Here is a 20,870-nt window from a genome sequence, read left to right as displayed (position 1 = left end):
TAGGGCCTTCCTCTGACATCGCCTGGTATGGAGATCCTGGATGGCAGGGAGCTCGGCCCCAGTGATGTACTGGGCCGTACGCACTACCCTCTGTATCCTTGTGGATGCCAAGCAGTTGCCATACAGTGGAGGCTCCTCAGAGGAGGAAGGGGAGGACCATCCTCCTCAGTGAATTTAATACAAATACAAATTGTAAGACATTGAAAAAGTTATCCTTTTTAGATAAAACTATACTAAATATATGCACGTCACCAAATAATTTATTAAAACACACTGTTTTGCAATGAAGGTCTACAGTAGCCTCAACAGTACTCTGTAGGGTAACACCATGGTGTAGCCGGAGGACAGCTAGCTTCCGTCCTCCTCTTGGTACATTGACTTCAATACAAACCCTAGGAGGATCTTGGTTCTCACCCCCTTCCATAGACTTACATAGTAATTATGACAACTTCCAGAGGAGGTCCTCAAACCTTGCAGAGCTCTTGCAGCATGAACTGACATGTTGTCCACCCAATCAAAGGATCAGAGAATGAATATAGTACTGAAAGCATAAGTTTTCTAAAAATTAACAAGCAGGAGAGAGATTTTGTTCTTTTTTAAACTTTCAGTTTAACTTACTTAGCCAGCAAATGCAGCAGGCTAGTTTAGTTACTCTAACACCCAGTTCAAACAGAGGGATGCTATGTTCGCTAGCTGGCTATGACTATCCAACACAACACTGGAACTCCTCCAAGTCAAGGTAAGCTTTTGGTTTTAGGAATTTATTGCCACCGGGGCCCGCCTGTTGACTAGGACGTTACTTTAGCTAATATGGGGGAAACGATGTAGGCTGTGTGTAGCGTTATGACATGGTTTGGCTTGGAAAGTTTTTTTTTACTTGGTCACATACAGCTGATGTGTTGTGCATTGAAGTCCACAAACAAAGGGAAAAGGTGAGAGGAGGAGAGTGCATAGAGGCGAGAAGGAATACAACGTGGCTGCTGTGAAATTGAACTGTGTTTATGCGTGATCAGGGGTGTATTCATTCTGCCAATTCTGTTGAAAAACGTTTTTAAACGGAAGCAAACGAAGCGGGGATAAAAATACCAGAATTTGTACAATAGAAACTCTCGTTTGCAACTATTGGAATAATGATTACACCCTAGATGAGCTAGATGCAGGCAAGGTGGTGTTGAATGTGTCACTGTCTGTCCATGTGTCACTGTCTGTCATCTCAAATTTTTCTCTCGACCTGTGTGCACCTACGTTGTAAACTTGAACTCATAGGCTAGGTTGTATCAACTTCATGATGGGTATAGGGAAAATGTGAGTATCATGTAGTAGCCTAAACCTATCACTGTTACATTAAACTGGGTGAATGGAATATAAATGACAGTCATCCAACATGCTAGAAATAAGGCCATGCTCATAAAAAGGAAAATCTGCCTCCCTCATCATAAACAGCACTGACCTTCACTGTTGCCTTACCAAGCGTTGATGCAGCCAGTCAAGATGCTCTCAATGGTACAGCTGTATAACTTTTTGAGAACCTTTGAGTTGACCTCTAACCATTTCTGAGCAGGCACTTCAAAAGGCCATCCTGCAGAGCCTAATTTAAGCCCTCGCCCGATTGGTCTTTCCTCCCCAGCAGGGGCTGGCTCAGGGAGATGATGTAATTACTCCTCTTGCCCTGTTACCAGGGCAGCAGGGGGTGGTTGTTTGTAGGAGGTATTCCTAGAGTCACATCACTATGACATGTGTTGGCTATGGGGGAAGTACACTTCAATATGAGATGTGTTGGCTATGGGGGAAGTACACTTCACTCCCCAGGAAACATGGCAAGAAGAATATTATGTCCCATCACATGCACTCACACACAGACAAACTGACTGACACACACACACACACACACACACACACACAAACACACACACACAGAGACAAACGATGGAACAGGGAAACCCACATCTGACGCCTCTGGAATGGGGTATTCCCAATGCCATCCAATGTCCATATCTGACCAGAGACACCCAGAGAAAATCTCGGTATCCCTCTCTACATCCCCCACAGAGAAGTCAGAGCATGTCTCTCTCTACCCTGACTCATGAAAAATACATTGTGGAAGATAGACATTTTCAAACCCTGCTCCTTTTTTGCCTTTATCCAGGACACTTGCATGAATTAATGATGACTGAATAAATCACAGTGTGGGGGCCAAGCTGCATTTCAATAAGCTACTGTCTCTTCTTGTTCCTCCCTCTTGCTAACTCACACTGTCTCAGATGACCTGTGGTGGAATACAGTGGTGGAATACAGTGGTGGTCTGGTTGAATACAGTGATAAAATACAGTGGTGGAATACAGTGTGTACAGTATGGCCCTACATCCAAGCATCTATCTTTCTGCACCAATCACAAGTTCCATATACAAGTCTGCCTACAAGTGGGCTGAATCCTGGCGATATTCATTCATTCACACCTACACGTAGCAGTAAGGAGGAAGTGCTAGTGTCGGGGCATGTGGTGCTGCTGAAGTCGTCTGGAGATGACATGCTGTATCAGAAGAGATCAGAAAATATCTGATAATGGCATGCAAGGGTTTGTGTAGTTGTGTGTGTTGTTATAATGTGTGACACACACACACACAATGAATGAGAAGAAAGCACGGTAGGCTACGAGCCCGTGTTCTATCTGAGCATTTTAATGGCACAGAGACACAATGATAACTGGTGTGGCCACCCATAGCATTACTAGTCAGACAGTCTAACGTTGGCCGTAGAAGCTGAAGGGGCACTGAGTTAGAGAGAAAACCTAAGGGGATGATGAGGTTGTGTTGCGCAACGGCTGGTACTAAAATAGTAATTAATACTTACTCCTAATGTTTACTGCCACTCTCTTCCCCACAATCACCCTCACTTCACACCCACATACAGGCAATGTCATACAGGCAATGACACACACACTGGGTGGACTGGTCTGGCCTCTAACCCCCAGGCCAAAAGCAGCCGATGTTAATAAATGGTGGCTTGTAACACTGAGGAGAAACTCCCCAGCTCCACAACACAACATCCTTATCGGAATCTATCTAGTCATTTATTAACCAATCCGTATGCCTCTAAATGTGCTCTGTGAGTATGGAACAGCAGTGTCGTTCAACTATTGAAGTTAAGCGAAACGGAAGCGCAGAGGTCAGTTGGTTTCATGAGGTGATGTTATACAGGTAAGTTAGGTACATATCTGGGAGAAAGTTCATAAAAGCAAGTATCTGTCAGAGAAATTGAGTCATACAGGTTCATACAGGTTCATGACAACTAGCAAGTGTGTCAGTGCAGTGAGATGGGGCTGTCACCTGTTTAAGGTGGCTAGGCAGGCTCGGAGCGATGGCTCTCCTTTGTCCTTGAGCTCAGCCATCCAGCAAGAGAGCTGCGGGACCTGAGTCCCATTTCAGATGGACAGACATACTTATTGACACTACAGACTCAAAGTCACACTCCTCTGAGTGCCTTATTCCCTTTCTGTAGTCCTTCTGTCTGAGGGAACACGATGTACTGTATATGTGGTCAACTATAAGTTTATTCTTGACTTAAGTGTATGCAATTGAGCCGATGTTTTACAGCAGGGCTATTCAACTTTTACCCCACGAGGTCCAGAGCATGCTAGTTTTATGTTCTACATGATAATTAATTGCACACACCTGGTGTCCCAGGTCTAAATCAGTCCCTGATTAGAGGGGAACCATGAAAATAATGAAGTGGCTTAGATTCCGGATTTTCTGGAACCCGACTTACCATGGCTATTGATAGGGAGATTTCTGCAGATGTGCGATTTTCTTTTACGTTGCTGCTTCTCAGAACTCCCACTGCCACGTCCCCCTCATTGACATGAAGGGGTAAAGACTTGATGTTGTACACCCGCCCGCCCGACTAGCATCACTACTCTGTACGGTTCAGACTTAGAATATGTGGACAACTATAAATTCCTAGGTGTCTGGCTAGACTGTAAACTTTCCTTCCAGACTCATATTAAGCATCTCCAATCCAAAATTAAATCTAGAATCGGCTTCCTATTTCGCAACAAAGCCACCTTCACTCATGCTGCCAAACATACCCTCGTAAAATTGACTATACTACCGATCCTTGACTTCGGCGAAGTCATTTACAAAATAGCCTCCAACACTCTACTCAGCAAATTGGATGCAGTCTATCACAGTGTCAAACCCACTGGCTCCAGGTTGTCTATAAGTCTTTGCTAGGTAAAGCTCCGCCTTATCTCAGCTCACTGGTCACCATAGCAACACCCACCCGTAGCACGTTCTCCAGCAGGTATATTTCACTGGTCATCACCAAAGCCAACACCTCCTTTGGCCGCCTTTCCTTTAAGCATCAGCTGTCAAGAGTAGCTTACCGATCGCTGCAGCTGTACACAGCACATCTGTAAATAGCCCATCCAACCAACTACCTAACTCATCCCATATTTGTTTGGTTTTCTGCTCTTTTGCCCACCAGTATTTCTACTTGCACATCCTCATCTGCACATCTATCACTCCAGTGTTAATTGCTAAATTGTGATTACTTTGCCTCTATGGCCTATTTATTGCCTTACCTCCTTACTTCATTTGCAAACACTGTATACAGATTTGTCGATTGTGTTATTGACTGTACGTTTGTTTACCCCATGTGTAACTCTGTGTTGTTTTTGTCGCACTGCTTTGCTTTATCTTGGCCAGGTAGCAGTTGTAAATGAGAACTTGTTCTCAACTGGCCTACATGGTTAAATAAAGGTGAAATAAAAATAAATAAATAAAGATATGGTCGACATGTTCGAACTATGCATTCCATGCCTCAACCGCGATTTCATGTTATTTTTTCATGACATAGCCTACATGTTGGTACAAACTTTGTTGTCTGTTGTAACAGTATATTTAGGCAAGCATATCAAACACAATCAAGACATATACAGGCAGCTAAATTAGGCATTATTTTCTCATCACTGCAAACATTGGCTAGTTATTTTTCAGCAACTCTCGCTACGATATGGCAGCATAACAATACAGATTATCATCACAAATAGTAGTCAGTCTAAAGCGGTAGTTGACAAACAACGTAAGGAATAATGGCGCACCAGGCGATGCAAAATGAACTCACCCAATGTCAGACTCCGGATATACAGTACCAGTCAAAAGTTTGGACACACCTAGTCATTCAAGGGTTTTTCTTTATTTTTACTATTTTCTACGTTGTAGAATAATAGTGAAGACATCAAAACTATGAAGTAACACATATGGAATCAATCAGCCTGACTAACCGGTCTGTATGTAGCCTCGCTACTTTTATAACCTCGCTACTGTTTATAGCCTGGCTACTGTTTTTCACTGTCTTTTTACTGTTGTTTCTATTTCTTTACTTACCTATTGTTCACCTTTTTTGCACTATTGGTTAGAGCCTGTAAGTAAGCATTTCACTGTAAGGTCTACACCTGTTGTATTCGGCACATGTGACAAATAAACTTTCATTTGATTTGATGTAGTAACCAAAAAAAGTGTTAAACTAATCAAAACATATTTTATATTTGAGATTCTTCAAAGTAGCCACCCTTTGCCTTGATGACAGCTTTGTACACTCTTGGCATTCTCTTCACCAGCTTCACCTGGAATATCTTTCCAACAGTCTTGAAGGAGTTCCCACATATGCTGAGCACTTGTTGGCTTCTTTTCCTTCACTCTGTGGTCCAACTCATCCCAAACCATCTCAATTGGGTTGAGGTCGGGTGATTGTGGAGGACAGGTTATTTGATGCAGCACTCCATCACTCTCCTTCTTGGTCAAATAGCCCTTACACCGCCTTGAGGTGTGTTGGGTCATTGTCCTGTTGAAAAACAAATGAAAGTCCCACTCAGCAAAAACCAGACGGGATGGCGTATCGCTGCAGAATGCTGTGGTAGCCATGCTGGTTAAGTGTGCCTTGAATTCTAAATAAATCACAGACAGTGTCACCAGCAAAGCAGCCCCACACCATCACACCTCCTCCTCCATGATTCACGGTGGGAACCACGCAAGCGTAGATCATCCGTTCACCTACTCTGCGTCTCACAAAGAAATGGCGGTTGGAACCAATAATCTTAAATTTGGACTCAAAGGACATCTTTCCACCGGTCTAATGTCCATTACTCGTGTTTCTTGGCCCAAGCAAGTTTCTTCTTATTATTAGTCAAAGCAAGTTTCTTATTATTATTAGTCAAAGCAAGTTTCTTCTTCTTATTGGCCCAAGCAAGTTTCTTCTTCTTATTAGCCAAAGCAAGTTTCTTATTATTATTAGCCCAAGCAAGTTTGTTCTTCTTATTAGCCCAAGCAAGTTTCTTATTATTATTAGCCCAAGCAAGTTTCTTATTATTATTAGCCCAAGCAAGTTTCTTCTTATTATTAGCCAAAGCAAGTTTCTTATTATTATTAGCCAAAGCAAGTTTCTTCTTATTATTAGCCCAAGCAAGTTTCTTATTATTATTAGCCCAAGCAAGTTTCTTATTATTATTAGCCAAAGCAAGTTTCTTCTTCTTATTGGCCCAAGCAAGTTTCTTATTATTATTAGCCAAAGCAAGTTTCTTCTTATTATTAGCCCAAGCAAGTTTCTTATTATTATTAGCCAAAGCAAGTTTCTTCTTATTATTAGCCAAAGCAAGTTTCTTCTTATTATTAGCCCAAGCAAGTTTCTTATTATTATTAGCCCAAGCAAGTTTCTTATTACTATTAGCCCAAGCAAGTTTCTTATTATTATTAGCCAAAGCAAGTTTCTTCTTCTTATTGGCCCAAGCAAGTTTCTTATTATTATTAGCCCAAGCAAGTTTCTTATTACTATTAGCCCAAGCAAGTTTCTTATTATTATTAGCCAAAGCAAGTTTCTTCTTCTTATTGGCCCTAGCAAGTTTCTTATTATTATTAGCCAAAGCAAGTTTCTTCTTATTATTAGCCCAAGCAAGTTTCTTATTATTATTAGCCAAAGCAAGTTTCTTCTTATTATTAGCCAAAGCAAGTTTCTTCTTATTATTAGCCCAAGCAAGTTTCTTCTTCTTATTAGCCATAGCAAGTTTCTTCTTATTATTAGCCAAAGAAAGTTTCTTATTATTATTAGCCCAAGCAAGTTTATTCTTCTTATTAGCCCTAGCAAGTTTCTTATTATTATTAGCCAAAGCAAGTTTCTTCTTCTTATTGGCCCAAGCAAGTTTCTTCTTCTTATTAGCCCAAGCAAGTTTCTTCTTCTTATTAGCCCAAGCAAGTTTCTTATTATTATTAGCCCAAACAAGTTTCTTATTATTATTAGCCCAAGCAAGTTTCTTCTTATTATTAGCCCAAGCAAGTTTCTTATTATTATTAGCCAAAGCAAGTTTCTTCTTCTTATTAGCCCAAGCAAGTTTCTTCTTATTATTAGCCAAAGCAAGTTTCTTCTTATTATTAGCCAAAGCAAGTTTCTTATTATTATTAGCCAAAGCAAGTCTCTTCTTATTATTAGCCCAAGCAAGTTTCTTCTTATTATTAGCCCAAGCAAGTTTCTTCTTATTATTAGCCAAAGCAAGTTTCTTCTTATTATTAGCCAAAGCAAGTTTCTTCTTATTATTAGCCCAAGCAAGTTTCTTCTTCTTATTAGCCATAGCAAGTTTCTTATTATTTTTAGCCAAAGCAACTTTCTTCTTCTTATTGGCCCAAGAAAGTTTCTTCTTCTTATTAGCCCTAGCAAGTTTCTTATTATTATTAGCCAAAGCAAGTTTCTTCTTATTATTAGCCCAAGCAAGTTTCTTATTACTATTAGCCCAAGCAAGTTTCTTATTATTATTAGCCAAAGCAAGTTTCTTCTTATTGGCCCAAGCAAGTTTCTTATTATTATTAGCCAAAGCAAGTTTCTTATTATTATTGGCCCAAGCAAGTTTCTTATTATTATTTCTTCCTTTAGTAGAGGTTTCTTTGCAGCAATTCGACCATGAAGACCTGATTCACGCAGTCTCCTCTGAACAGTTGATGTTGACATGTGTCTGTTACAGCATTTATTTTGGCTGCAATTTCTGAGGTTGGTAACTCTAATGAACTTATCCTCTGCAGCAGAGGTAACTCTGGGTCTTCCTTTCCTGTGGTGGTCCTCATGAGAGCCAGTTTCATCATAGCGCTTGATGGTTTTTGTGACTGCACTTGAAGAAACTTTTAAAGTTCTTGAAATGTTTTGCATTGACTGACCTTCATGTCTCAAAGTGATGATGGACTGTAGTTTCTCTTTGCTTATTTGAGCTGTTCTTGCCATAATATGGACTTGGTCTTTTACCAAATAGAGCTATCTTCTGTACACCAATCCTACCTTCTCACAACATAACTAATTGGCTCAAATTCATTAAGAAGGAAAGAAATTCCACAAATTAACTTTTAACAAGGCTCACCTGTTAATAAAAATGCATTCCAGGTGACTACCTCATGAAGCTGGTTGAGAGAATCCCAAGAGTGTGCAAAGCTGTCATCAAAGCAACGGGTGGCTACTTTGAAGAATCTCAAATATAAAATATATTTTGATTTGTTTAACACTTTTTTGGTTACTACATGATTCCATATGTGTTATTTAATAGTTTAGAAGACTTCACTATTATTCTACAATGAAGAAAATAGTAAAAATAAAGAAAAACCCTGGAATGAGTAGGTGTCCAAACTTTTGACTGGTACTGTACATGCTCGGCTGCCTAGAACATTCGGCTGCCCAGAGGTGGAACAGCTAGGTAGTTTATTCGTGCGGTACTTGCATGATCATTGAGTGGTTAAAACACAGATCGTTTTTTGCCCCAATGCAAAACTCAAGTGCGAAACTCTGGCTTGTGGCCACGATATGGCAGCAACTATAAAGATTAGCTTACATCATCACACAAAACGTTCATTGTTTTTGCTCCAATGCAATGTGTAGGGATTGTGTCCTGCATGTGCAATTGCAATATCAGTTACAACAGACAGAGAAGGTTGTATAGCCTTCAACAACAAAAAAATGTGAATGTTCATTCAAATCGCTGCAGTTTTTTTTTTTATTCCAGCTGTTCAGGAGTATGGGGCAGAGATAGTCTACATCATCATGGTTCAGGAGACGGTGAGCAAAGAGAGAAATGTAAAAGGGGAGAAACCTCTGTATTCATAACCAAGGCCCTGAAAAAAAGCAGTGGAACAGGTCCAGAGTTGATTTTTAGGGTTCTATAGTATTGAATCACAGCTCTTTTAAAGTCTCAGACTTGTCCTTTCATGTCAGCAGAATTGGGCCAGACTGATTAGTGACACAAGATACAATTTTTTGACCAACAAAAATGGCACACACCACAACCCTGACTGGTGTACAGTATGACATCTATACAACAATTACAAAACTGCCCATTTAAAGTAACACAGCCCTCCCATGTTTCACAGCATTGAAATGTCAAGTATGGACTGCTACTCATCTAACTAATGCTGTGAGTACTGTTGACAGTGTGAGAAACACATGATATCATTCCGTTTATTTACAAGGGTCTAGCTGGCTCCAACTTCTAAGTTACAGATCCGGTGTGTGGCACAATCAAACAAGGTTTCCAGACAGTGTTTGCTCTGTTTGGGAACACAGAGTAGTTCAACTGAAAATTCTGTGAAAAATGTTCTGTTGTCAACAGTAATTCTTGAAAACTCAACCTATTCATAGAAAACGCAACAAATCAATCAGTATAATTTGGCAGTACGCCGACAGCAGTTCCACAATGCTCTTAAACAAGATAGCACCTTCCTCATCCACTTCTCTGAACTTGTTGTTTCTGAGTAGCTGTCTGACCATGCCCAACCAGCCCAGTCAGTTCTTAGTCACTGTGGGTACTGCGTAGCTGTTCCATTGAAAAATCATCAACTCAGCCAGGTTAGACACGGAGAGGGCCGAGGGCTCCGATCAATATACCTGGTTGACTCAGTTTACTGAGAAGATGGAGCGGGCATTTTGTTTTCCTGGCCCCGCGATGATAAACAGCAGGCTCAGTCGGTCGGAGACCACGATGCTAGTAAAGAGTCTGACGTATCATACCCCTTCCTTCAGGCTTGACTGGATAGTGGCAAGCAGCCCTGTTTCCTTGTGTACAACTGAAATGATCATAATACTGTGATTGCAGTCCACTCCACTGCATGTGCTCAGCTGACCCTCAATGTAAAAGTTCATTAGCAGAACCATTCTCAGCTCCCTGCAGTGGCACGGGGCTGGTGTTGTGTACTCTGGGTACACTGAACTGGTCTGAGGCCTACAGATGGCACCACATAATTAAAAGGCCAAGGAGAATTACATGTGGTGTTAAAACGAGTTCAGAGTGTAATCAGATTATAGATTATAACATGATTCCTAGATTACAGACCTGTAATCTAGCTCTCTGATCTCGTGTTTCAGAGAGCCTACAGTCATTCCCATTTCACACACCCAAATCCCTCTGGGACAATTAGTGTTTAAATTATTATGAAAAATATTGACGTTCATAATATGGGGTAGGGGTATCATCGATATAATCCTCTGGCTCTAGTTTTATTTTATCTTGAGTATTGTCCAGTCATATGGTCAAGTGATGCAAAGAAAGACTGAGTTAAGCTGCAGATGGCCAAGAACAGAGCGGTACGCACGCATGCACGCACACACACACACACACACACACACACTACATGTTCATATATGTAAATTGTAAAGTCTTTTGTCTGTAATATATTTTTTGTTATGTGTCGGAACCCAGTAAGACTAGCTGTCGCCATTGACGTCAGCTAATGGGGATCCTGATAAATCAAAATATCCTCTCTCATTCTACACATCTGTTGCACACATAGGATTGCATGCTGGATAGCACAAATAAAACACATGACCAGACAGTCACTATTTGTCATAGCTGGCAATGTTATCTCTGTCACTGGGATGGGATGGGTTGTTTTACGGTCACAGAGACCTTGCTAGAGGCTAGGGGGTAACATGTCACCATGTCCCAAAACAAATGGTTTTCCTGAAAACACTAGGGGAGAGCTAGCTTAATGCCCTCTGTTGTGTTTCTAGGAAAGAGAGTAGAGCATTTGTTGATTTCAAAAGAATAGATTATTCACGTTCAATTAATCTTGAGCTATTAGTCTGGGGTGACCCAGGAGCTGAGAGTGAATTGGTTTTTAATGAACTCTGATGGCTTTACCTTTCTCTGTCTTTGTTCTCAGCGAACAGGATAACCTTGACCTCCATGTTATAATAACCTTTTCTGGAGATGAGGTAATGGAAGTTGATTGATTTGACTTAACAGTGGAAATATGAACTTCAAACTCAATCTTTCAAAGGTCTGGGTTCTCTCAGGCTATAATAACGTTTGTTCTCCTGCATCTCAAGTAGTCCCAAAATAGGGGCAAGTGGGCTGTACTGACTCTCATGAAATTAAATGTAATTTGCGTAGATTTGGTGGAGGAAGAATTTTTGGAGCCAGGATCAGAACAGAGTAGAATAGGTTTGTCTTAATTTGAGGGTTGGAAAAACCCTGCTCTGGTATTTCCCACTGGTTCTGATGAGTCATAAGAACCTCAAGACAAGGAAACATTACAGGGCATGATTTCTATAACCTTTCTCTTACTGTTTCAACTCATTCCTAAATCCCTCTCCCCTAGCTCCTCACACTAGTTCCCTGTCTTCTTCAGTCATTTCCTGACGATAACAAGCAGAGGAAGTTATATTTTGCTGAATTAAGTCTCTGTCACTTTGGCTCTGCTGGTTCAGTGTGGCTGTCACACCTGGCCCCTGGCAGGGGCTCTCCCAGCGTGACTGTACTGTCACACAAAGCAAGCCTGACAGCCAAAGAGTCAGCTGCTGTCACTGAGCTGAATGTATGGCCACCTCCTATGGTCGTGACAGAATAACATTAAAGTTTCACACGACACGCACTTCAGAAAACAGCTGGTGGTATACACAACATAGTATAGGATAGGCTACAGGATAGTATAGTTTAAACTCCTCCACTTCCCACCAGGGCTAGCTGCCTCTGTTGCATGTCTTTTCATATGTATGAGTGTGTGCCAGACCATCCAACTACCACAGGGATAATATCTGCATTGAGGAGTGGAGGTCCGTATGGAAAGTGAGACGCTTAGTTCACTGAGACATTCCTCATGTTGTTTTCTCTCTCTCTTTCTATCTCACTCTTTCTCTTACTAGCTCTCTCTCTCTCCCTTTCCTTCCTCTCTCTGTCTCTCTCTCTTTCTCCACCTCTCTCTCTCCCTCTCCATCTCCCTCCCTCTTCCTCATTCTCTCTGTTGCTCTCTCTCTCTTTCTCTTACTAGCTCTCTCTCTCTCTCTCTCTCTCTCAATTCAATTAGCTTTGGCATGATGTAACAATGTACATATTGCCAAAGCTTACCTTGGAGATTTACAATATTAACATAATTAATAATAGTAATCAATATTGTCAACGGGATAACAGTAACAACAATAATCAAGGGTCAAAATAACCATACATTTAACAATAACAATAAGCATAGAGGACATGTGCTGATTGGTTGGTCTGTCAGACACTGTCCCTCATCTCTCTCTCTCTCTCCCAAATAATTGGGGAGTGCAAGTGCCGAGAAGACATCCACTCAGCTGTTGAACTGCAAGAGGCTTTACAGAAATTGTGGAAAAGAGGAATCAAATAGGTAAGAACAGCTGGAAAACTATTTTAGAAAGGATAGACCTAAGGCTTACCTATAGGTCAATGTCTGAAATAGAAAAACATGTTGTTGAACAAGAGGGTAGGACCGAGAGATGAACCCTTTTTCCACCCTCCCATCAGTTTAGAATGACAGAGAAAGTGTAGATGAGGACAGGTTACATTGTTTTGTATATAACTGATGGATATGCACTTGCTCAATCCTACAGTATCTCTCCTTTTAAAACTCTGTATTGGCCATGCATGAGATACTGCATGAAGGCGAGTTATCATAGATGGGGGCGATATTTTACATGCCATCTACAGCGTTTACTGACACACAACCTGTGTGCCTCAGTTGGTAGAGCACGGCGCTCACAACGCCAAGAATCGTGGGTTTGATTCTTGCTGGGGCCACCCATACGAATAATTTATGCACGCATTACTGTAAGTTGCTCTCCAGCCTACTCAGATATTCCCTTGGATGTCTACAGTGTCCAAGAGAAGAAGCATGCCCCTACAATGTTCTGCAATCATAAAATCCCTTTACACTGGACTTGGCTACACTTACACAGGGAAATGTACCTTGCTCACATCCTTTCTTGGAGCATGGCAGTGTTGACAAAATAAAAGTGACATTGACACTTAGTCAAAGCATTATATTTAATTTCCCTAAATACCTTTCCCTACCTCCAGATACCTGAGCAGGCACAGTGTTTAAAAAAACCTGAAATACATCAGTTTTCTTTGCCATCAGGTGCAACATATTCGCTTAAAGTTTGTCACAGCTACCAACACCAATTTTTGATTCTCCCTCACTGTCTGTCTGGTTTTTATTTGGATGGTTGTTAGTTCTCAAAGATGATCTTTTTAAAAATTATACAGCTCCATTATCTTTTCTACATACTTTATATATGATTGTAGTCATTTAAGTTGACACTGAAAACATTATAGCATCCAGAACATCTTATTTTTATGGCAGCCATGATTTAGCAGCTGCGGCCCGCCTTTGCTAAATTTATTTAGGGGAAACACTGATACATACTGTATATACTTCCAGAAAATATGCCTATTTTATGAAGATTACGCAAAGTCACACATCTTCTATGAGCAGATGCTATTTGGCTTGCGCTGATTGGGTTGTTTGTCTGGGTTATCTCGTTTTGCCACTTATCTGACTGTGTCCCTGTTGCACAGGCAATAACTGCTGCACAAGACTTTATGGGCAGAATCCCATCTGCAGAGAGCCTATTCAGTTCTTATCCACAGTGGCTATCTTCGTTTCCTATCATGTCTCCCTGTGATCCGGTGTTAAGCATAGTGGTGACATATGACTGTCTCTCAGGAATATCTTTACCCAGATACTGTCTGGGTAAAGAGTCGTGCAGGACACTTTGAATTTATTTTGCCATTGGATTTGTTGCGCTGCCAGACTCAGAAGATGAAAATATGTGGTTTTCGGGTAATGGCCTTATGGGATAGCTAGCAACTTGTAAACAATTACCCATTCCTTTATGAATACTAATTTAGTAGCAATGTTCAATCATTTTCTACAAAAAAAACTAATATTGTGATGGTAATGACTTATATTTAGGATGATAATTATTAGTTGGCTTAAGTCGCTAGCTAGCTACAGTATCTTCAACCTAGCCACATTCTTAAGAATGCTGGGTTGTTCAGATGACCCAACTGCTGGGTTGCAGGCATTGGGTCACTTCGTTGGGTTGTTTTCTTTAAAAAGAGTCCGGTTGGGTTGTTGCTGCTGAGTTATTGATGGAAAAATCTTCCTAAAAACTATATTTTGGTATTTTCTTCATTAGTCCGCTGTTGATACAGTCCCAACATGTTTTACATGTCAGCAGTCAAGTTAAGATATTGGACTTTGAAGAAGCAGTGTCACTTGCCACATCATCACGATTTAAATCAAATGATGCATTTTGGGTCATTGTCACGATCGTCGTATGGAATGGACCAAGGTGCAGCGTGGTGAGCGTACATTCTTTCTTTATTTTGCAAATGTCGCCAACAAAACAATAATACAACAAAAACGACCGTGAAGCTCCGTAAGGCTATACATGCACAAATAAAGACAACTACCCACAACTACCAAAAGGAAAAAAGGCTGCCTAAGTATGATTCCCAATCAGAGACAACGATAGACAGCTGTCCCTGATTGAGAACCATACCCGGCCAAAACATAGAAACAAACAACATAGAATGCCCACCCCAAATCACACCCTGACCTAACCAAATCGAGAAATAAAACGGCTCTCTAAGGTCAGGGCGTGACAGTCATTGTGATGATGTGGCAAGTGAAACCCAAAAGGTTATACTCCTTTACTTCTAAGAGTGTAGGCTAGCCTATAGATGTGACTAGATGACCAGGTGATTTGCCTGAAAATCCATAGGACTACACTAGCCCCTTTCCTTTTTATGCCATAGCTTTTTTAGTTTCCAAGCAGCTCCCAAATGTAGGTCTTTCAACTTGGCCCATTTTCTGTGAGCAAGCCAGTGTGTAAATGGAGGGTTTCTATATTGAGGCTGTGGTGGCAAATTTCTGCATTACCAAATGAGGAGAGTTACAAACTTCACACACCAGTTAGAGTTATACTTAAACTACATCTTTAATAATAATAAGAGCTTTGCATTAGCAATGACTTTCAATGATGCGCCATTCCTAATGAACCATTGAAAGTGACAACACAAAAGTACAAAGATATTTTATAGCCAAGATACACCCCTCTCAACCTACATGACGAACCACAGATCTTAGGAACAGTTCACAAAGAAAGACTTTTACTTGAGAGAGGAGTATCCCATAGCCAGATAGCATTCGCTATAAATTATCGTTCAGTTTGGTTCCTAAGAGGAGGATCTAATCTCGTTCCTGGTACTTCATAGCACAAAAACACCAACTCATCCAAAGGCATAAATCAATTGTCAACTCTAGATACTCCCATCTCAAGTAAACCCCCTCTTGACCCCACTCCTGGACAAGCTCACTGAGGGGAGTGAGCCTCTAGGTCATACACTATCCCAGGATAAGTGCAACATCAGAGAGGACATACAATGGTTCCAGACACTGCCATACACATCCCCCAATGCCAAAGGAGGGAGGGACTGGAGCACAGACATTGTGGAGACAAGAAATTGGTTCCCCTTTAATCACGCCATCCCTTCACATGGTTTAACAGATACATTCACATATGAAGACAATGTTCCATCCTGTCCTCTTCCCTTTCTGATATTCTGCATAGCACCAGGGATATGTGAAAGACAAGCCTGACCTCTCCCCTCTCTGGGCCCCAAGTGACTGAGCGCCAGCTGAGGGAAGAAATGCAACTGCCAACACTAGAGTCCAAAGAAATACATTCTAATCGACACATATATCACATAAATATATTATGCAATACAACCATTATAACATAATCTTGCAATTTTTCACGACAAGGCACACCGTATTTCTTTCATAACATTGGCCAAAAGGACCAGGGAGGTACTGTACAGCCAAGCAATGTCAGCAGAGGTTACTGTAATATATATATGCCCATCCCAGGACATACAACTCCAGTGTGGTTCCCTCTGCAAACCGGGAACCTGTGCAAGTCGGGACCCTAAGCAATCGACTCCATATTTCCATAATTTATTTGGCTTTGTTTTGGGCACCTTGGACAGTTCCAATGTCGATCATATTGCAAATAGGCATTTTCAAAACCTCTGTGTTTTGTTCACAGAATTGTGATTGGTAGGAATGTGTGGCATCAATCATAATGCAAAATACTCATATTCACTAGAGGTGAATGTGTTGTTGTGATTCCAGCACTGCAGCTGGAAGGAGTCGGGCATTTTGCAGTGTACCAACAAATTAGAGTCTGAGATAAGAATCAGAAATAACAAGAAGGCTACCAAGGGTAGGCTAGGCCTAATACTGCTGTTGTGAACAACACAATACACTGACTATCTCTTTAGCCTTGCAGAGTGACATCACATTAGGTTAGATTATTACATAAACACACTCCCCAATACACTGACTCTATCTCTTTAGCCTTGCACAGTGACATCACATTAGGTTAGATTATTACATAAACACACTCCCCAATACACTGACTCTATCTCTTTAGCCTTGCAGAGTGACATCACATTAGGTTAGATTATTACATAAACACACTCCCCAATACACATTTTACATTTACATTTAAGTCATTTAGCAGACGCTCTTATCCAGAGCGACTTACAAATTGGTGCATTCACCTTATGATATCCAGTGGATCAACCACTTTACAATAGTGCATCTAAATCTTTTAAGGGGGGGGGGGGGGGGGGGGGGTTAGAAGGATTACTTTATCCTATCCTAGGTATTCCTTAAAGAGGTGGGGTTTCAGGTGTCTCCGGAAGGTGGTGATTGACTCCGCTGACCTGGCGTCGTGAGGGAGTTTGTTCCACCATTGGGGTGCCAGAGCAGCGAACAGTTTTGACTGGGCTGAGCGGGAACTGTACTTCCTCAGAGGTAGGGAGGCGAGCAGGCCAGAGGTGGATGAACGCAGTGCCCTTGTTTGGGTGTAGGGCCTGATCAGAGCCTGAAGGTACGGAGGTGCCGTTCCCCTCACAGCTCCGTAGGCAAGCACCATGGTCTTGTAGCGGATGCGAGCTTCAACTGGAAGCCAGTGGAGAGAGCGGAGGAGCGGGGTGACGTGAGAGAACTTGGGAAGGTTGAACACCAGACGGGCTGCGGCGTTCTGGATGAGTTGTAGGGGTTTAATGGCACAGGCAGGGAGCCCAGCCAACAGCGAGTTGCAGTAATCCAGACGGGAGATGACAAGTGCCTGGATTAGGACCTGCGCCGCTTCCTGTGTGAGGCAGGGTCGTACTCTGCGAATGTTGTAGAGCATGAACCTACAGGAACGGGTCACCGCCTTGATGTTAGTACACTGACCCTATCTCTTTAGCCTTGCAGAGTGACATCACATTAGGTTAGATTATTACATAAACACACTCCCCAATACACATTTTACATTTACATTTAAGTCATTTAGCAGACGCTCTTATCCAGAGCGACTTACAAATTGGTGCATTCACCTTATGATATCCAGTGGAACAACCACTTTACAATAGTGCATCTAAATCTTTTAAGGGGGGGGGGGGGGGGTTAGAAGGATTACTTTATCCTATCCTAGGTATTCCTTAAAGAGGTGGGGTTTCAGGTGTCTCCGGAAGGTGGTGATTGACTCCGCTGACCTGGCGTCGTGAGGGAGTTTGTTCCACCATTGGGGTGCCAGAGCAGCGAACAGTTTTGACTGGGCTGAGCGGGAACTGTACCTCCTCAGAGGTAGGGAGGCGAGCAGGCCAGAGGTGGATGAACGCAGTGCCCTTGTTTGGGTGTAGGGCCTGATCAGAGCCTGAAGGTACGGAGGTGCCGTTCCCCTCACAGCTCCGTAGGCAAGCACCATGGTCTTGTAGCGGATGCGAGCTTCAACTGGAAGCCAGTGGAGAGAGCGGAGGAGCGGGGTGACGTGAGAGAACTTGGGAAGGTTGAACACCAGACGGGCTGCGGCGTTCTGGATGAGTTGTAGGGGTTTAATGGCACAGGCAGGGAGCCCAGCCAACAGCGAGTTGCAGTAATCCAGACGGGAGATGACAAGTGCCTGGATTAGGACCTGCGCCGCTTCCTGTGTGAGGCAGGGTCGTACTCTGCGAATGTTGTAGAGCATGAACCTACAGGAACGGGTCACCGCCTTGATGTTAGTACACTGACCCTATCTCTTTAGCCTTGCAGAGTGACATCACATTAGGTTAGATTATTACATAAACACACTCCCCAATACACTGACTCTATCTCTTTAGCCTTGCACAGCGACATCACATTAGGTTAGATTATTACATTAACACACTCCCCAATACACTGACTCTATCTCTTTAGCCTTGCACAGCGACATCACATTAGGTTAGATTATTACATAAACACACTCCCCAATACACTGACTCTATCTCTTTAGCCTTGCACAGCGACATCACATTAGGTTAGATTATTACATAAACACACTCCCCAATACACTGACTCTATCTCTTTAGCCTTGCACAGCGACATCACATTAGGTTAGATTATTACATAAACACACTCCCCAATACACTGACTCTATCTCTTTAGCCTTGCACAGTGACATCACATTAGGTTAGATTATTACATTAACACACTCCCCAATACACTGACTCTATCTCTTTAGCCTTGCACAGCGACATCACATTAGGTTAGATTATTACATTAACACACTCCCCAATACACTGACTCTATCTCTTTAGCCTTGCACAGCGACATCACATTAGGTTAGATTATTACATAAACACACTCCCCAATACACTGACTCTATCTCTTTAGCCTTGCACAGCGACATCACATTAAGTTAGATTATTACATAAACACACTCCCCAATACACTGACTCTATCTCTTTAGCCTTGCACAGTGACATCACATTAGGTTAGATTATTACATTGACTAAATACATCAGCCTACTACAAAACCTGTTTTGCTGAAGCCCAAAACCTTCCTTTGTGTGAAAATGTGACTTAGAGGAGGTGGAGTGTTTACTACTTTCTGCCCCTGCTCAGTCAAATTCCTGATTGCAATGTCATACGCTCCAACATACATTACTCTTCCTGTTCAACACAGCCTGTGTAATAATAAGTATGTAGCTACCTGTTCTGAACAAAATATTGATTGACTAAACCAGTGGTTCCCATTCCCAACCTTTTTCAGTTACTGTATGACCAACTGAATTTTACTCTGCCCGAGTACCCCTGGAGTACCCCCTCATGTGCATTTTACCTCATGTGCATTTTACCAGTAAGCCTATGGTCTCATCAGTCTTCTCAAGTACCCCCTGTGGATAGGCCAAGTACCACCGCTGGGAACCAGTGATTCCCACCCAAACAGATACATGGCATATGCATTGTCACACAAGGAGATGCAATGCAGAACCACATTGATGAATGAATACAACATCTCTGCTTGACCGAGAGCTATGTTGCACTAGGATAATTACTTATGGTTCTTTGCTACAGTAATTATGTCATTTGTTCTAAGGCGTTGGCAGAGCAAGCTCAGCATCAACAGTCGACCACATAGAAAACACAACGCTCGGTAGAAACAAAACAATGCGTGCGCTGCGGGTTGATGCCTAGCAGACGCGCGGCGGATGGACACCCTACCAGTGCCAAAAGGCAAAGTGATGATGGCTTGTGATGCAGCCCATTACGCTACCACTTATGATCAAAATTGTGGACAATTCTGTTTAAGAGTTTGAAGCACTCAACCCCGAAACAGAGCCCAACTAGGAACGTAACCTACACTGGCTAGTCGTCCATTCGGCCAAGCAAATGAATAGAATAAACGGCATCCCATACCTAGTAAGAGCAGTTTCACCTCCCTTGCCGCCTTCTCTCCATCCTCGCGGAGATTTTTATCAATCATCTTTGATCTCTCCGCGGCCGCTTTATCTTCCGCACTTAGCGTACAACCCATGTTTCCAAAAGCACGCGCGCACTGACGGCCGGCGCAAGGATTCTTGAAGGATTTCGTCTTGACTGCTGTTTGATACGCCAACAAAAAAGAAACGGTTATTCAAAATCCTTCCTGTCCTGTTCAAGAGACGTGCGCGTGAAAATGTTGTAGACTAGTCTAGTTCTAGTTCAATCCAAATGGCACGCACAAAATGTCGTTATTCTGAGTGATGTAAACAAATGTTCCGTCAATACCTAGCTATATCCTTTTGGTCGCAGAGCAATCTTCTTGGAGATGCTACTTCAAGGAATACCACTGAAAGTTGCAGTCAAATCTCAGGTGGCGTATACGAATTGGTTCTGTAGTATTGACCATTGGTAATCAATTCTGACAGTCGCACCGATATAAGCTAGTCAATCGTATTCCTCGTTCGTTCGTTTCTTTCGACCAAGTGAATGTAGGTGGAATTCAATCACATGGATGTGTTCCTAGTGAGCGACTGCGCTCCCAGACTCAACCGCGCAGTCAAATGAACATATCCAGTGGAAATCCAGACAAACCGCTAGCGCACTTCAGCTGCCAACCTGCTGCTTGCCTTCTACGGGGATTTGTTGACACCCTTTCTGTGCTCAGTTGATATAATATATCCACATTGTGTGTCGTAGATTTAACAAATGGTTGATACACCACGGTTGGTAAGTTTTCTGCGGTAAAGGGAGGCAATAGCCTAGTGCCAAATG

At 42.1% G+C, this 20,870-nt stretch overlaps 1 protein-coding gene across 2 annotated transcripts in view; it reads right to left on the bottom strand.

Moving 5' to 3' along the window:
* Positions 1–20,870, bottom strand: part of LOC120058769 (guanine nucleotide-binding protein G(i) subunit alpha-2) — a 91,025-nt gene extending 70,155 nt beyond the window's left edge. Inside the window, exons 1-2 of one of the 2 annotated variants that reach the window (XM_039007518.1) lie at positions 20,385–20,870; positions 20,034–20,216 (exon numbers count right to left, since the gene is read on the bottom strand). In XM_039007518.1, coding sequence (XP_038863446.1) covers positions 20,034–20,151 — 118 coding nt within the window. In that variant the 5' untranslated portion in view covers positions 20,152–20,216; positions 20,385–20,870. Of the gene's footprint in view, positions 1–20,033 lie in introns of both variants that reach the window. The other variant, XM_039007510.1, reaches the window with a different exon arrangement.

The sequence above is a fragment of the Salvelinus namaycush genome, chromosome 2 (assembly GCF_016432855.1).
Source record: "Salvelinus namaycush isolate Seneca chromosome 2, SaNama_1.0, whole genome shotgun sequence".
NCBI lineage: Eukaryota > Metazoa > Chordata > Actinopteri > Salmoniformes > Salmonidae > Salvelinus > Salvelinus namaycush.
The sequence above is the reverse complement of the archived record's forward strand: the minus strand, read 5'-3'. Positions and strand labels throughout refer to the sequence as shown.